Genomic DNA, 18,771 nt, shown 5'->3' on the forward strand with positions numbered 1-18,771 from the left:
ACCGAGAGAGAAGGACGGACGGACGGACAAATGAAACGCACAGAAGACAGACGAGAGGAAGAGGAAAGAGACGGAGATGCATGATCAAACAAACATGTAACGAGCAGACAGCAGGAGGACGTTTTCCTCTGAGTCTGCTTCGCTTACAGCCGCTGGTCAACCTGCTCTGTCACTGATGAACCTGTGGCTTCACAGCTCTCGTCCTCATGTATGAGAGGAAGTTCTGGGCATTTCTAGAAGGTGTATTTGTCTTATTTTGATGGCTGCCAGCAGTACATCTGCCTTCAGTGTTTGTATTAAACCAGGTCAGACAGATCCTGGATCAGTCTACTTTAACTCAGCTTCCTTAACGTACAGAGACGGAGATGAGGAGGAGGAGGTTTGGAAATGAAAGTTTTTGATAAATATTGAAACCAGCGTGATCTTAAGGCCTCGTGGCCGTCAGCATGTTGTCTGTGAAAACCAAAACATTCTAGAAGACAAATCCAACGGGAGTGAAATGCGTGTTGTTTCTGAGCCTCCGACACACACAGGCGGTCCCGGTCAGTCGATCATCGGCTCGTCTGATGGGCCTCGTCGATGACGCCTCGGCTGAGCTCGGGTCGACCCGTCGCTTCTCTCTGAAGTGTCAAGTTGCCTCAAAGTGAATGAAATGCTGTCTGACAGTGAATTAGGCGCAGGATGATTAAACACCTCCTCACATTATGAAGATGAAACGATCTCATTAACCAAAGGTTTGTCTGGCGGTGGTCAGCTCACCGACACCCAATCAGAGACGCGCTCTCCTCGACCTCAGGGTCGACAGCCGCGGCCCGCCTCTCCCGCCCGGGGTCGCTTTGTCGGCGCAATCTAATTGGACACAGGGCAGGAAGTGGCGGTCAGCCGGCCCGTCAGCTGCGGTGTGTAATTGGTGGATCAGGCGGGTGCCAGCCAGCCAACCAGAGAGGTCAGAGATAATGATTATGCGCAGCATCGCTGGCGCAGGTGGGAATTGATGAACGTTAATCTGATATTTGATTAGTTTGTGTGTGTGTGTGTGGGGGGGGGGGGGGGCAAACTACACACACTTACACATACACACAACATTCCCATCCACGTAAACACCCGCACGGTTCCTCACATTCATGCAGTCATTCACACACACACACACACACACACACACACCGGAGCCCTTCAGGGGCCAGTAGACAGATGGGAGGTTGATGCTAATGGGACACGCGGCTAAATGGACTAAATGGACGGGATAAACACTGTTCCCAAGGAAACGAGAGGAGTGTGTGTGTGTGTGTGTGTGTGTGTGTGTGTGTGTGTGTGTGTGTGTGTGTGTGTGTGTGTGTGTGTGTGTGTGAGAGAGAGACAGAGACCAGTATGCACTGTATGTGCTGTATGTTTGCGTAGCTCATGTTATTGTGGGCTGGCAGCATCTCGTACTCCCACGTTCACTGTGGAATGTGTGTGTGTGTGTGTGTGTGTGTGAGTGTGTGTGAGACTGTGGTCAAAGGCGTCCGCGGTTGTTTAAGTCTTGTAAATCAGGCTGTCAGGGCGATATTAAGAAGCACCTCCAGCTTTGTGTGCTGGCAGACACACAAACACGAGCCGATCTCACAGAGTTCAGGCTTTAAATAAACGCCACCTGTTGATAACGAACCACCACGTTTTACATGCCGTGATGTCATCGATGTCAAACTTCTGCAGGTAACCGAGTCCACTTTATTTATATGTCCAAAGTCACAGAGGATGAATTTAGCCGAGTTGAGTCGTCCTTCGTGTTCAGAAGTCTGTCAGCTATAACAGAACATCCAAACTTTAACTGGATCCTGATCTCCAGTCACGACAGAGGAGTCCCACCGTCCCAGTTAATTCATGTCAAACAGATCACGTTCGGCCAGTGCGAGCCGAGCACGAGGACAGCGGAGGAAGGCCTGATCTCCCTGCAAAGTGGATGGGATGCCGTCTGACACGCTGACCCATTTTGACTGAGGATGGGTCCCCTTCATAGCAGTTTGTGCATCGCTGAGAGGGCAAGTTTCTCCAATGAAGACGATGTTCAGGATCTTCAGCTGCTCAGCAAAGACAGCGAGAAATAATGTGAAGGGGAGGAGGGCGGCAGCGTCCTCAGCTTCACGTCCAGGACGTGTCCTCCTCCAGGACGTGTCTTCTTCCAGGACGTGTCCTCTTCCAGGACGTGTCTTCTTCCAGGACGTGTCTTCTTCCAGGACGTGTCCTCTTCCAGGACATGTCCTCTTCCAGGACGTGTCCTCTTCCAGGACATGTCTTCTTCCAGGACGTGTCTTCTTCCAGGACATGTCCTCCTCCAGGACGTGTCTTCTTCCAGGACGTGTCCTCCTCCAGGACGTGTCCTCCTCCAGGACGTGTCTTCTTCCAGGACGTGTCCTCCTCCAGGACGTGTCTTCTTCCAGGACGTGTCCTCCTCCAGGACATGTCCTCCTCCAGGACGTGTCTTCTTCCAGGACGTGTCTTCTTCCAGGACGTGTCCTCTTCCAGGACGTGTCCTCCTCCAGGACGTGTCTTCTTCCAGGACGTGTCCTCCTCCAGGACGTGTCTTCTTCCAGGACGTGTCTTCTTCCAGGATAGAGTAAAAGTCTTACGCCTTGTGAGAGCAAAGGAGCTTCTTTACGGTGGATCTGCAGCTCATATTTATTGTTAGTGTATGATTGTTTCTGGTCTGTTTGATCTATTTAAGCTTTACAGCCACTAGTGTTGTCACGATACCAACATTTTGGTATCGATACCGGTACCAAAACGTATTTCGATACTTTTCCAAATAAAAAGAAAACACAATAAACGTCATTATTGACTTTATTTTATTGGAAAATCTAACTATGCATCAGTAAATAAAATAAAATACCACAAAGACATGCTTTTCTAATGCATTGCGATTTTTTATCCGCGTTTAGACGAGCGTTCTCAGCAGGAATTGTTTGTTTATACGAAGACGCAAAAGTGGGCGAATTCGATTGGATATGCATGCCAGGCCGCAGGGTGGTACTGTGATAGAGCGCCTACGACGTGTTGGGGCATCCAAAATTTGACACATGTAATTGTATACACGTCTCTGTTCGCCTGTAGTATCCGTGTACATTTATACAATTGTTGAAATGACTCTTGTATGTTGACTACAGCTGCTAGCACAGCTTGAACATCGGTGGGATCCACGTAGTCAGACATATTGTTTGTTGTTGTTTTACCGGCTTGGCGCGTTGAGTGTGACGTAAGGTGTAGTTGCTATGCGACGTGACGTGACGCGACGTGGTTTTGCGCTTCTTGCCGTTTAGACGGAGACGCAACCCGAGTCGTCTTCAAAACTCTGCACTCTGGAAGGCGTCTTCAGATTTTTGCGGTTTCAGACCTCGACGGCGCCGTCGCCGTGTAAACGAAGGGCACTTCCGATAAAATATTTTGTCGTTTTCATTCGCAATCGTCTTTGTATAAACGGGGTCTCAATCTCTCTGTGTCTTCAGACTCCTGCTCCGTTTGCAGCTTCACGCTGCTCACTCGGTCGCTCGCTCACTCGCCGGATCGCTCGCCTCGGCTCAAATTACAATGCGGTGACGTCACGCGGCGACGTAAACCGGTCCCATCCAAGCGCAGTATAGTACCGTTTTAAATGCCTCAGTACCCCGTACCAATTTAGTACCGGTATACCGAACAAGCTTAACAGCCACCAAGAACTGATTGGCTGGGATCACAGGTTACCTCTCACAGACCAGGTATCATCACAGTCTGAAGCCAAGATAGCAGATGATGTGTTGTTTAGACCCGACAGCTCCACCACCAGCCTGCTCCTCTGAACTCAGAGGAGCTGGTGTAGATCCTGTGGTCTCCTTACAGACGAGTCAGTCCCACCTCTCAGTCTCTGCTCGGCTGGATTCTCGTCTCACGTCCAAACATAATCTCAGAAGTGGGCGTTTTTTCTGATTGTTTCAGTGACCATTCAGGGGTTTACTGTGTCCCAGTAATCCCAGTCCCTGCAGAACTGGGTCAAAGTAGACAGAATAAGAAATCGTGTTTGTCATCGTTTTGCTTAGTTCAATATTTTTTCACTTTAAAACAAATTTCTTATGTTTTCAGTAACGCTATCACTGCTCTTTTTTTTAAATCTTTTTTTGCTTTGCTTTGTTTGTTTGTTTGCTTGCTGGTTGTTTGTTTTGTCATTGTTCTGTTTTTTCATGTTTGGAAGCCCTGAAAATGAGTTGATCCGTCTCCACAGGTTTATCCTGACATGAGAAAACAGACGTTACAGACAAAACACTGAGTTCTTCATGAGGAACGCACGCACGCACGCACGCACGCACGCACGCACGCACACACACACACACACACACACACACACACACACACACGGGTCCAGCGGATGAACTCCAGCTGCTGGACTTTTAGCAGTCGTCTGAAGAAACGCGATGGAAAGACGAGCTGAAGACACAAACACACACACACTATTTATTCTGTGTGTGTGTGTGTGTGTGTGTGTGTGTGTGTGTGTGTGTGTGTGTGTGTGTGTGTGTGTGTGTGTTGGCCCGGGGAGAATGTGAATGGATGATGGCTGTCTGAGCAGGCCGGTGATGAGGTTAATGTGATAGGATATAATGGATGACCCCTGAAAATGGTCCACTTTCTTCCTCTCTCTCTCTCCCTCTCTCTCTCTCTCTCTCTCTCTCTCTTCCTCTCTCTCTCTCTCTCTCTCCCTCTCTCTCTCTCCCTCTCTCTTCCTCTCTCTCTCTCTCTCCCTCCCTCTCTCTCCCTCTCTCTTCCTCTCTCTCTCTCTCTCTCTTCCTCTCCCTCTCTCTTCCTCTCTCTCTCTCTCTCTCTCTCTCTCTCTCTCTCTCTCTCTCTTCCTCTCTCTCTCTCTCTCTCTCCCTCTCTCTCTCTCCCTCTCTCTTCCTCTCTCTCTCTCTCTCCCTCCCTCTCTCTCCCTCTCTCTTCCTCTCTCTCTCTCTCTCTCTTCCTCTCCCTCTCTCTTCCTCTCTCTCTCTCTCTCTCTCTCTCTCTCTCTCTCTCTCTCTCTTCCTCTCTCTCTCTCTCTCTCTTCCTCTCCCTCTCTCTTCCTCTCTCTCTCTCTCTCTCTCTCTCTCTCTCTCTCTCTCTCTCTTTCTTCCTCTCTCTCTCTCTCTTCCTCTCTCTCCCTCTCTCTTCCTCTCTCTCTCTCTCTCTCTCTCTCTCCCTCTCTCTCCTCTCTCTCTCTCTCTCTCTCTCTCTCTCTCTCTCCCTCTCTCCCCCTCTCTCTCTCTCTCTCTCTCCCTCTCTCCCTCTCTGTCTCTCTCTCCCCCTCCCTCCCTGTCTGTCTTCATGTCTCTCGCCCTCTGGTAGCGGGTGGTGGTTTTAGTAGACCAGGTCACTGCACTGCTTCACGCTGCGGTCGCTGCAGCTGAGGAGAGGGTGGACGGAGGAGTGAGAGAGAGAATGAGAGACGTGTCGTCAGCCTGTGTTTCCTCTGATCTGACAGTTCAGTGAAGCCTTCGCTCACTTCCATCTCTGTTTTTTATGTTTAGTCTGGAAAAATTCACATATATTATTCAGATTTAGACAAATCCACCCAAACAGCTGTGAATGTCCAGTTTATTGCTCCACTTTCTCATGTTTTGTGTTCATTATTGTTAGAATTAGCTCTTTCTGCGCTGTGACGAGCATCAGCGGTAGCTTCAGGTATGATGAAGTCCACCTTAACCTGGCAGGTAAATGATGATGCATGAGAAGAGTCACTGTGGGAATTCCACATGTCATCACGTAACAGGGTAACAACGCCGAATTGAGAATGTGAAACTGGTTTTGCATGTAGATGCTCCCACATTGTTTACACGTAAAGTGAATCTTAACCTTTGTTCAGACTCTCCTGTCTCACGTCGTCGGCTTTTCTAAAACAGTGGGGGTTTTTTTTGTTTTTTCGTTATTCCAATCCGATGCTTCGTCTTGAGCAGACGTGTTCGACAGCCCGTTTTCTGGCAGCGGTGGAGAGAAAGCTGTCGTCCTCAGATGTTCAGAATGGCTCTTGAAGACGTTCGGGCCATCAAACTGTACATGTATGAGCTTTTCACAGCTTTGTTTCTGCCAGCCGAATGATTTGGCCTATTTTTGCTCTATTTGATGTGGAATCTTTCGGCCTCTCTGTGCTGTCGCTTCTCCCTCTCTTGCTCTCCCTTGCTGAAGTGTTAGCAGTAATTGCCAGGCAGTTAGCTGTGAATGGGACTTATTGGTCATAATACAAGAGTGTGTCTGCCTTGTTCAGACTAACAGCTACAAGCCACACGATCTATAAGCCTTTTCTGTCTCTCTTTGTCTCTCTGGCCCTCGCTAATTAGCTCTCCAAATCAATGGGGATTTATTCTGCCACCATTGCCAGGATGTGTCGAAGATGTTCCGCTGCGATCAGATTGTCTGGCTGCAGCTGTAACATCCCGCCTTCGTCTGTTGCAGCTGTTTTTTGGGATGTTTGCGGGACAGTTCCAGACCAGACTGAAGTTTGAGACACACCTTGACATTTTGAGTTTTCTGCGTGGTTCTTTCTGCTCGTCCTAACCTTGATAATCCGTCTCTTACGGAGTCCTGCAGCACTGAAGCACCTCTCCAATCACTTACTGCTTTTTTTTACCCAGACCTTGAAGGACCTGTGGTTTTGCAAGTTTTAGACCAATGAGTTTCCTGCAGCACATGTGCTTTACCTCAGAGCTGACTGTGCTGTGAATCATGGAAATGGTTTGTGTTTTATGTGTTTTAATTGCTTTTCATTCATGCCTGTACAGTCCAGCTCTTTTCAACATCAAATACTCATACTCTGTAATGACTTCAGTTTGAATTGAATTTGCAATAGTTGCAGTGGATTCCAGTGGCATAATCCACTTTTCTGCTACCCATCTATGTGTTCATCCATCCATCCTTCCATTTTCTGCCACTTATCCTGAGCTGAGGCGTTGTGGCTGCAGGCTAAGCGAGGTAGTCCGGACATCCTGCTCTCCAACAGCGCTGTCCAGCTCCTCCTGGGGGATCTCAAGGGGTTCCTGAACCAGATGAGATATGTTCTGGGGTCTTCTACCAGTTGAACGTGCACAGAAAACATCCAGAGGAAGACGCCTCGGAGGCAACGGATGCCAGAAACCCCTCAACCTTTGCTTCTCTCAGGCTGAGCCCAGCCACCTTCCGCTCATTTCAGCTGCTTGCATCTGCAGTGTCATTCTGTGGGTCGTTACTCAGATCTTGTGAAGATTAATTAGAAAATGGAAAGCTTTGCCTTCTGGTTCAGCCGTCTCTTCACCATAGTCTGACACAGCGCCTGTATTACTGCTGACGCTGCACCGACCCACCTGTCACATACTCGTCACAAGGCCCTGAAGTAGACAACAACTGTCACTCTGCCAATAAATTGTAATATGCTTTTCTCTGGATCTATGAGGGGGCAATGGCAAAAAAAAGTATAGTTAGTTGAGAAGGAACTGAGTGTTGGAACATATTGAACATACAAATCAAGAACTGAGCTGTGGAATGTGCTGAAGCTGTGGTATCTGCCAACATTTTATACTGTTTTGCACCTCCCCGCAATGAAATTTTATGTGAGCCTTTCATCTGTGTGTGTTTTTGTGTTCTTTGTGAGCCTCTAGTCTAAGACAGTTTCTACTATTATGTGAAAGAGGAACGTTTTTGGACTCTTTCTACGTCCTCTCATCTGCTCCATTGTCTTTAGAAATGTGTTGGTGAAGCCATGATTGATCTGGAACATGCTGAACGCTGTGGATTGTGTTGTCAAAGTGCTTCACCCATTGAGTTGTACTTGAGTTGTTGCCTCTGGGTCTCCACTGGAGCCTAATGGCTCTGCTGTAAGTCGCCTTGCAGGACTGCAGGCAGATTTTTGCTGGTGTAAAGCTCCACCTGAAGAGGCTTTGTCCTGCAGCCACCTCTGAACAAGCTTCTCATCGTCTTTGTCCAGTCGCGGGGATGGTGCGATGGAAGCTGGTGTGGAGTGGTGGACTCTATCAGACCAGGATATCTGTGCCCTTGTTTACTCAGATCCTGCTTACCACATTCAGCCAGGAGACAAATGTGGACTGAAAACTTGGCAAACATGCCGGAAATGAGATTTGTTATCGCCTCTCGGTTGTGGCTTCTCTGGCATACAAATTGAAGAAGCGGAGAAGTGTGTGTGTGACTCTCAGCGTTCGTCTGCCTTTGTGTGCTCTCACCTGTTTGTCTGCACGTATCCAACGGACACATTTGGCTTTTTGTCCAAGTGTTTTTATGATGTAAATCCAGGAGAGCGCCCGTGTGTGTCCTTTGTAAAGCAGCTGCATTGTATAAAACAAGCAGACCAGCGGCGTCTCTGTGGACGCTGCATCTGAAGCCATTCAGGCTTTCTTCAATAGCTCATATCATATTTTATGCTGCGAGGCGAAGCTGCAAACCCTATCTGTCTTCAGTCACAGCAGTGAGTTTCAAAAGCCACATAATGAGGGAATAATTGAATACTTATCAGTATCAATCATTGTTCTGTGAGTGTGTTGGTGTGTGTGTGTTCTTTGTGTAGATGCCTGTCATGGGACTGTAACGATGCTGTGAGAGTAAGATGCTGTGTGTGTTCACTTCTTTGTGTCTTTGTCTCTGTTTTGAAAGTGTGTGTGTGTCTCGGCATCTCTCTGGTGTGTGTGTTGGTATGAGTTGAAGCACGTTTTTGATTCCCACTTTGGGTTGGGGGCAAGTTGGCGCCCACTTTATGTATCTGAGGGTCCTGCTCATTGATGAGAGCACGCCTTGTTAACATGCTGCAGTCATAGTGCCGTCACTCAGAAGCTTTTCACCCCATTTACAGCCCGACATCCAGACGTGAAGTCATGTGTAGGCTGGAAGAAAACAGATTCAGTCTTAAAAGAGTCAGAGTCACATGAAACAGGCGGCTGAAAACATGGTTGATACACATTTGGACCAGACAGGGTGTGTGATGGAGACTGAGCTCGACAGATTGACGCACCGTCCTGGGCTTTGGTGAAGAGGAAGCTGAAGGCAAAGCTCCTGATGCAGCAGTTGGTGCATGTTTCCAGCCACAGCTGTGGCTACAGACATAATTACTGTAATTACTGAAAGAATCCCACAAAGTATTGATTTGGAGGTCAAGAGATGCCAAGGTTAAAACTGCACCAAGTGAAAGTTTTTCAGACACATAAGTTACACATAACCACAGTTTCCACAGTATTGGAATCACTCGGTTGTGTAGATTTCACACAGCTGACACATTACACTGTGTGTGATACAACCAACACTTAATGAGACAAGATCACGGATAACAGCAGCTAAGGTGAGTCTGCTTCAGGTGTCACCTTCAGGCAGGTGGAGGAGCTCAGATATCCAGGGGGCTTTGAGTAGACGTCCATGTGGACGTATTCTAGACATGTCCAACTAGGAGGAGACTCAAGGGTAGACTCAGAAAACACTGTAGGGATTAGACAGGGGTCCTGTGGACAAACAGACCAAATGGATGTCTCAGTAAATGTGCTGCTGCTCTATTTCTGACTGAACTTGAAGTCAATCAGAGCACACAGCGAGGAAGCGGTGGGGTAAACCCTGGACAGATCAAACCTCCATCACAGCACTAACTTTAACTCTCATGTTCACACCTACAGACAACTCTGAGTGTTTAATTCACCCAACAGGCATGTACAAGAACTGTGGGTGGAAACCTGAGCTCCCAGATTAAAACCACAAAGACACCATGCAGACCACGATGGCACACAGTGATCTGATAAGTCATTTAGCCTGAAACCTCAAACCAAGGCTTTTCTAGCTTCCTTAAACAGGACTTGATGTGCACATGCAGATGGAAACCAGAGCACTGATATATATGTAAATGCAGCTGCTGGGCATAAAGCACAAAGGTCCTCAGCGGGAGCTCAGCTCTGTGGAAGAACAGATTTCTCCTTTAGCCAGAAACTTTTATGTCTGTGAACATTTCCCTTCAAAAACACTGAGACCCTAATTTGTTATGTCCAACAGACGTATGGCGCTGTCCTGCTCTGCTGACACAGCAAAGACTGATTTTGCAGAGTCACGTGATGCTTGACCGGATTTTACATTAAAATAAGATTTTGCCTTTTGCTTTCAGTGCTGAACCGTGAAATGTACTGTCTCAGTCACCCTGCTCGTCCCGTCCTTCTCATATTTGCATTTACTTTTGAGACACCTTTTCAAGAGAGAACAGCACTGCGCTCTTCATGGGACGCTGAGGGACACAGTAACCCAGGAGACATCGGCCTCTGAGGGCCAGTAGAGATATCTGAGTCCTGATGTTTTTCCATTTCTCACCACAGGGCATTATTAAACATTGAGGTTGATAAATTATAGTTCTTGTGGAACACACAGTTCAACATGGTGAAACTCTGATTTTCTGTTGATTTGGGAACAAGTCAGTGAGAATTATACACCCTGTCCAGGAACGGTTGTTTCCCTCGTACCTCTGATTAAAACATTAATCAGACCTAAACCTGCAGCCTTCTGTGGCATTGATTAAACCATCTAGTTAGCTTACAGATGGACTGGAGGAACATGGCGCTGATGTTGCATTACATCCACAGGGGAACCCGGGGCAGTAATGTTGGCTGAGAAATGCTGTTTAATAGTTTCACATCAGCAAATTCTGCAGCGTGTTTGAGTCCTGTGTGTTTTCTCTGAGTGTTTGCTCTTCTTTGTCTGTCCGTGTGCGTCTGCCTCGCCCTTTTCTTCATGCTGTTATTCTGCTCTGCGTCCACAGAAAGCTTTTGTTTCTCTGCTGAAAATAAGACGACAGTGGGGGTCCTCTTCCAACATGTTGTACCGCCATGTTCCGACAGTCGCCACTGGTTCTAGAAAGCACCTTTAGCACCACCATTGGGGAGGGTGAAGCGATGGGTATTCAGCTGGTTGTGTTCTGCACCCACATCACTAGATTCCACTAAATCTTGGACTTGAACACTCCATTATAATGTACTGCCTAATATTAAATACACTACATGCCCCGAGTGTGTGGACGTGTACTTCACAGTCGTCTGTGATCTTTGAACAGCCGTCACTCTTCTGGTTTCGGGCTTTCCGTCAGATTTTGGAACCCGGCTGCTGCGATTTGCTCTCACGCAGCCGCCGAAGCATCAGTAAAGTCCAGCGCTGACGTTGGGTGATGGAGTCTCGTAGATGGTGTTGGATGGTGTTGAAGTCAGGGCTCTGTGCAGATCAGCCAGGTTCTTCCACATGAAACAGGAAGTGATCCTCCCCAGTGCTCACATGTATTTGGTGGTACAGCCATTAAAATCATTTTGTGTAGAGAATGAAAACACACACACTGTTCCTGAATGCGTCCAAAATGACACATCCATTCTGAGGGTCTTTGTGTACATATTTACAGCAATTTGATATGAGAAACACGCTGCTGCATTATTCGCCCACAGCTATCCGCCAGCACACAAACAAACACTGACGTACGCACACGGCTCGCAGATGTGTCGACTTTACTATAGTTCTGCCCTCACGGAGCTGATGTGATGTTTAATTGCGGCCGTACTAGCAGCGAACCACTCATCGTGTTGTGAAACCTGTCATTTTGCACTGGAGTGCATCCGAAAGCAGCAAACAGCACATTACACCCATATTTCCAATCCGTCGAACAGGACCGGCAATTTGAGCTCGCAGGTGCTACTGCAGGCGGGCGGCGGTCTGCGAAGCATAATTCGCCATGTGATTGGCTTCATTGTTGCAGCACTCTCATTTTTCTGCTGGCTGTTTATGCGTCTGTCTGTCCAGCCGAGATGGATGGACGGACGGGAGGCCTGCCCTCGAGGCGAGATAAACACAGGGCCGTTCAAAATGGAGTGAAACAATGGACAAACGCTCGGGAAGCGTTCGCTTTGTGTCACCCTTTGATTCACTTTGAATTTCAAGCGCCGTCTAAAATCCTTGAAACTGAAAAACTAAATACTACTGCTGTCCCTGCCTCCGCTCTCCCCCTCCTTTTGTCATCCAGTCGCTGGTGTCTAGCATGGCGTGGCTTGTTTACAGCACAGCAGAGTTAATTAGCCGTTTTATGGCTGATTTACAGCCCAACAGGCAGACACAGAAGATGGCCGCTGCCTTGTCCTTGTTGCCCACTCAAGGACTAAACATACAACACATGCTGGAGTGCACAGACAAGTGGTCCGTTTGATCAAAATGAACATTTATGTTTGTCTATTTGTATACATGCACGTCCACAGTGAGCCTAAAGTCTGCACTCGACAAACACACACATGCACATTCACAACTCTGAAAGTGAACTCAGTGCTGAATATTACTCCCTCTTTTTATGTAACAACATAATTCAACTGTCTAGACTGATTTATCTGGTCACAACACACACACACACACACACACACACACACACACTGATATGACCCAGCTCACCTTGACCGGTTTGTTTAATCTCAGCAGCACAGGGGCTCTGGCTTCAGAGAAGAACGAGCAGAGAGAACACCTCATGTGACACAAAGTCACACATGGATGCACTCAGACACTCAGTGAACTCAGGTTCATTTAGGTCTGCAGCCAAACTTCGTCTAATTAACAAAAACAGGCCTTTCTGAGCTGAATTCAGAATAATCTGCTGCAGCCTAATCGGGCTGTAAGACCCGGAAGAAGGAACGTTATTGTAAGTTTGCACTTATCTTTGTTTCTTCATTCGAACACTTTTGACTCAAACTGTCAAAGCCAACTGGAGGCTGAGCTCCTCGGGATGATGAAGCACAAGTGGACTCATCATTAATGCTGTTATTCTGCTGTTAATCCTCACAGACCAGGGTTTGTTTAATGGTGTCTCCTTGACAGCAGAGACTCCTGCTCGACTCGTCTGTCTTTGGCCACCGTCGTCTTCCAACTGAAACCAAACCTTCATCGATGAGTTTACTCTGGCACGGTGGCACTGTCGCCTCACAGCAAGAAGGTCCCGGGTTCGATTCTCGCTGCGGGCACCGGGATGTGTCCTCCACCATGCCTTCGGTGCCTGCTGCTCGAGGAAAAAAAAAAAAGGGCCTTTCTGTGTGGAGTTTGCATGTTCTCCCCGTGTTCACCTGGGGTATCCTCCGTAAAACATACCCCCACTAAAAACATGCAAGAAGATCACCACCTGACCAATGGTGACAAAACGCAATTGGGTCCCCGGGCGCCGCTTGGATGGCAGCCCACCGCTCCTGGTCTGCCGTGGAGGAAGGACGACCAGGATGGGAGAAATGCGGAGGACGAATTTCACCTTCGTGTGCTGTGTCCAGTGCATGTTGTGTGATAATAAAGGGGAATGTCTCCCCCCTGATTCTGATTCTTTCATGTGAACCTGTTCCGTTACCTTGTCCTGCTGGCTGGGGAGCAGATCACCAGGTTTTAGGCTTTTTGTGTGTATGATTGATGGATTACATTCGGTGGTAAAAGCCTTTATTTTAATCAGGCTCTTTACATAAAGGCCTGATGTGTTTCACAGCTTTTTACTCACCCAACCTTGTAGATACAGTGATATTAAAGGGAATATCAGCTCATCTGAAGCCCTCAGTGCACAGCCCCCCTCCCTCTCATCCACACCTAGGCTCGCACAAATCCGAGCTGACGTCTGCAGGAGGCTAACAGCGATGCTAGCAACCGCACACTGTCATCTGGACGGCGTTAGCATGCCGGTTGACAGCTAACAAGAGAAGACATCACATTAGCCGGCACAGCGGCGTGCTAGCGGAGCACTCGCCGCCGCCGGAGTGCCTGCCTGCACTGATGTAGCTACAGGTGTAGTATTCATTCATGCTTCAAGAGTCTGACACCGGCGAGCGAGCAGCCGGCGGCGCGCTAGCACAACACCTGACAGCTGGTTAATGTCAGTGTGTGCAGCCTTTCTCAGCAACAGGAGAGGACACAGAGGTGCTTCAGTTTAGGCAGAAGTAACAGAGTGTGGAGGCCGATGACGCTCAGCAGCGGTTCGCTTCTTCTGTTCTTTCTTTCAGTAATCTGCCTATTTTCTTTCTTTCTACTGTTCTTTGAACTGGTTAAGATCCCTCCTCCATCCCTCTTGAGCTTCTTTTTAAGCTCATCTCTGTCATCTGTGGCTCAGTGGAGTGACTGATGGGAGTGACAAGGCCGAGAAGAGAGGTGGGATTCTCACACATCCTGTCATTCATTCATCTTCCATTACTTGACCACGACTGTTCGCCAGGTTTATTATTTTTCTTTCTTTTTATTTTTCTTATTACCTGCTCGCTGTAGCACACTGAGCTTGCTTTTGCAAGAAACTGGATTTTCCCTCACTGATACATAAAAGTTCATTTCATGTTATTCAGCTCTGAAAAACCATCTGAGGTTGTAAACACACTGAAGTTTTCTTTGCTGTGAGGGTCACAGTCTGCAGCCCAGATCCTCCATCTGCCGTCACCTATCAGAGACGTGTGTGTGTGGGTGTGCGTGTGTGTGTGTGTGTGTGTGTGTGTGTGTGTGTGTGTGTGTGTGTGTGTGTGTGTGTGTGTGCGTGCGTGCGCGTGCGCGTGTGCGTGCGTGCGCGTGTGCGTGTGTGTGTGTGCTGCATGATGCAGACTTTCTGCCGAAACAAACATCAACATACTGATGATTAGAGCCTGGCACATAATGTGCCAGGAATGAGTTTGTTTTGCGTGAAACAGGTGGCCACCCCCGAGCTAAATGTAGAAACAAAAGCCCATTAACACGTCTGTGGTGGAGTGGAAAGAGCTGGAAACAGGCTTCTGATGGAGGGAGAGGAAGATGAGGCTGCAGTGAGCATGTGCAAACAGACAGTTCCTATCTGTGTGTGTGTTTGTGTGTGTGTGTGTGTGTGTGTGTGTGTGTGTGTGTGTGTCTGTGTCTGTGTCTGTCTGTGTGTGTGTGTGTCTGTGTGTGTGTGTGTCTTTCTCTTCCCAGCATGCTTTTCTGTTTTGTGTTGTTTCTCTACTGTATATCTGAGTTTGTGTTTCAGTCGTAGTGTTTGGACCTCATGCTGATGAAGGCCTCGTCTGCCTTTGTTCATCTGACATTTCCTCATTAATGAAGTTTGCCCCCCCCCCCCCCTCTCTGACTGTCTCCGTCCCCCCACCACCTGCCATTCCCCACTCCTCTACACTTTCCTCCTGCTCATATAGCAGCCATTTCGCTTTGATCTCTTCTCCCCCTTTTCCCCATCCCTCCTCCCTCCATCCCTCCACCCTTTATTCCTCCTCCCTGAACCCCTCCTCCTTCCACCCCTCCTCCCTCTACTCTCCTGCTCTGTCTCTCTCTCTACTTCTTTCCTGCTGTCTTACCCTCTCTTTTTTTCCGGCCATCCTTTTTTTCACCTTCCTTTCCTCACATACATGGTCATCGGTTCGATGCGTTCATATGTTGGTTTCTGTGTGAACTTACAGTCCAGATGGGCATGAGGGAGCAGCTGACCTGCAGCAGGTCTAAGCACAGCAGCTCAGTGTCCAGCTGTAGCTGGTTGCGATCCAGCTGTGCACAGATAACTGTGTTCTTGGGTTAAAGTGGGCTGTTCTGTCAGAGCCTCCCCTTAAAGTAGCACGTTGAATTAAAAGTCCTTTCTTTTTCCTGTCTCACTCTGCAGCAGCTGATGAGAGAGCGACAGCAGATGGCCAGTCGTCCCTTCGCTTCAGTTGCTGTGGCGCTGGAGGTGGGCGGTGACCAAGAGGAGCTGCTACAGGTCAGCAAAGAGACACAAACATGGATCTAAACAGACATAAACACAAACAAACAAACAGGGGAAATAATGACGGCGTGTTCAGGAGAGCAGTGCGTTCAGCCAAGGATACAAACACCTCTGACCTTCTGCCATGACGGTGTGTGACTGTGTGGGTGTGTGTGGATACACAACAGGCTGCTGACACCAGTGGAGCTATGCTAGGAACGTTCACCAAACCCGTGTGCTCAGTGATAGAGATGGAAGCACTTCCACCTGAACGGGAGAGTGTGAGCAGGTGAAGCAGCCTGTGTGGGTGGATGTGAAGGGTGTGGTTTGCTCACCACGCATTTTGAGAAAGAACAAGTGCTCAGAGGAACGACAGAATAACAGCAGAGTGTTTGGCTTGAAAAGCAGAGCACGCTGAGAAAAGTCTGCAGCGACTGGAGGCGACTGGATGTATGATCAATTGAAATGGCGGGTTGACGGCGTCACGCAGAGCGTGGCCAATCAACATCAGCCCTTCATTCCAGAACAATGGCACCGGCTAATCCACTGTTTCCTGATCATAGACTGACAAGCACACAGGGAGCGGTGGGTACAGACAAACACTACAGCCGGGTTTGTGGAATTAAAGTGTTCGGCACGTGAAGCCAACAGAATCCTGGAGCTGATCTGAGAGCAGCGAGTCATCAGCGTCTCTGACCACACGACAAGCTCTGTGCAGCGGAGCTCCGCTGGTAACAGGAAGCACCGATCTCAGCTCAGGATGCAATTACTCTGTGGTGGATTGGTGGTTGCTGAGCTTTTAACCTCATAAACAACGTTTCTGTTGACCCTGGTTTGTTCTGAGCTCAACAAAGCGCCCGAACAGCAACAGAGCGAGCTCGCTTTGAACCCGACGCTGACCTGAAGCCACGGGTGGAGCGTTACGAGCACGGGTGAGGTTTGTGTTTGAACAGACAGGCAGCTTTTCATTTAGAGTGTAGTTAACAAACTAAATAGTGATTACAAATCATTCAATTGATCAGAAATATTTTGTAATTTTGCTCATTTCCAAGCCTAAACTTGTCCAAATATTATTTATCTAACGCAGCTTTTCAGCTGCTCGATGTGAAGTTCGTTCCAGAGGTTCCACGTGTGTGAGGTCCAGGGCGTCAGTGAACTGATAGAAGAGAAAGCACATGTTCACAGGTCAGAGCCAGCAGGTGTGTTTTCCTGATGATGGACGAGCCCTCAGGCGTGAATGTCTGCACAGCTCACCTCGACAGCATCCACAGTCTGCCTCCGGACAGCCGACGAGGCTGAGGAGAGACTCGCCTTCACCCGCCGGCCCTGAAGGGTCCTCAGGAGGCGGCGTGGCTGGTGGAGTGGCTGGCGGAGCTTCCTCCTGAGGGGGAGTGTTCAAATGGTGGTGTCACCTCTGCTGTGAAGCGTCTTCTCAGTGACGTAGGCATGCAGGGTTTAGATAAACAGACGAGGGCGGAGCGGACCGACGCTCTGTGAATAGCAAGCAGGCCCGGCGTCCACTGTCATCCTGGGATGAGGAGATAGAGGTGGTTTGTCGGTGTGGTTAAGGGTGGAGGAGTATGTGAGTGGAGGAGGGTGGAGAGAAGGTGAACGCAGCAAACTAATCTGCGGTGTCAGTGCGTGTTGAGGTTTGCAGCCCAGTGAAATGCTGGTTGTACTTTTCATCCACACATCAGCGTTTCTACAGCAGATAAAAGTGACGTAGTTCAGTTTAAATGTGTGTGAGCTGAATTTGCCTCACCGGGAGGAGGAGGGGATGGCGGCGCCCCGACAGCTGTAGACCACTGTTTGAGCCGTGTTTGTGGCGGCAAAACCAGGTAAACGTGTTTTTTTCCTGATCACAACAATGACACCAGCAGACGATTTAGAGAAGTCGGCAGACGGAGGGCGACTGTATGAAGATGGAGACCAAACGCTGCTCTGACTGACTTCCTGTGTGTCCTCGTAAACTACCACAGTGAAAGTGTCGTCTCTCCGAAGTGTCGTGCTGAACCGAGTTTTGATGAAGTTCTTTAATGATCGATCGTCGTAATCTCACGACACAAGGTCCATGAAACCGCTAAATGGAGCATTTGTCTCATTTGTCTGACCTTGACTTGATGTAACTCAGCATATTAATAATCCTGATAGAAGCAATGCATTATGGGAAGTGAACTTTTACCCCTGAGCCATCTCTGTCACCCCCCCAAGCCCCAGTGGAGCCCAGTGACAGATGCTGGAGGAGATTTGCTGCGATCAGGAGGTCAACCAGTGGGACTGAAAGCCAGGAGAACAATCACCCTCATTCATCAAACGGCGGATAATAAGTGGCTCAAAACAAACGGCGCCGAGCGTCCAGCCCACAGATTGAAGCCAAGGCAGAGACTTTTATATGTCAGGATCCAAAGAACTTCATTTTAGATAAAGAATTAGATGTTTAGACATTTGATTTGAGATCATAACTATCATAATGTTTTAATTTAATGTTTTGATGTAGTTAAAAACGCTGTGGTTTAACGAACCTGAGCCGAGTTTAATGAACAGCAGCTCAGACACTGATTTCTCTGGATTTCCTCTGGAGCCTCTAAAGTGACTTCAGTGGTGCGATCCGCTTCGAGATGCTGTGTAAACAGCACTGTCATGCTTTAAAGTTCCTCCTCCACATGTCTCCCTGTCTGTCTCGTCCTCTCGTCTCTCAGTTGAAGGTTACAGAGACAAAGCTGTGGACGCTATCTGCACACCACGCTTAATTAGTTTTAGCTCCGTTTTGACCCGGTCGCACTCGGCTCGGTTCAGCTCGGTTCAGGAGCCCGTGGAAAGCTCAGGAGTACCTCCCTTATCTCTGCCTCTGCCTGGTCTCCATTTCGTCACTGAAGGTGAGAGACAATAGGGCAGAACGCTATCTTCACTCTGGGGTTAATTACACAACATCTGGTTCATAGTCAAGCATGCAGCTTAGCATAATTGTGTAATGAATGAGGGAAAGGGAACATTTCCATGCCGCCCCGCTATTTTATGTCATCCAGAGCGACCGAGTACGGTTAAACAAATAGAGTCATCATCAAGCCGTTCATGGCGTGTTTAGACAGCGAGCGAGGAACACAACACCTGTC

At 48.4% G+C, this 18,771-nt stretch overlaps 1 protein-coding gene across 3 annotated transcripts in view; it reads left to right on the forward strand.

Moving 5' to 3' along the window:
* Positions 1–18,771, forward strand: part of atrnl1a (attractin-like 1a) — a 212,404-nt gene that overhangs the window by 157,929 nt on the left and 35,704 nt on the right. For all 3 annotated transcript variants that reach the window (XR_013077819.1, XM_076743654.1, XM_076743655.1), the window contains one exon: positions 15,578–15,673. Coding sequence is in view for 2 of the 3 variants with exons in the window: in XM_076743654.1 (XP_076599769.1) it covers positions 15,578–15,673 (96 nt within the window). In the remaining variant the exon portion in view is untranslated. The remainder of the gene's footprint in view (positions 1–15,577; positions 15,674–18,771) is intronic.

This window comes from Chaetodon auriga, chromosome 11 (assembly GCF_051107435.1).
Source record: "Chaetodon auriga isolate fChaAug3 chromosome 11, fChaAug3.hap1, whole genome shotgun sequence".
Lineage (NCBI taxonomy): Eukaryota > Metazoa > Chordata > Actinopteri > Chaetodontiformes > Chaetodontidae > Chaetodon > Chaetodon auriga.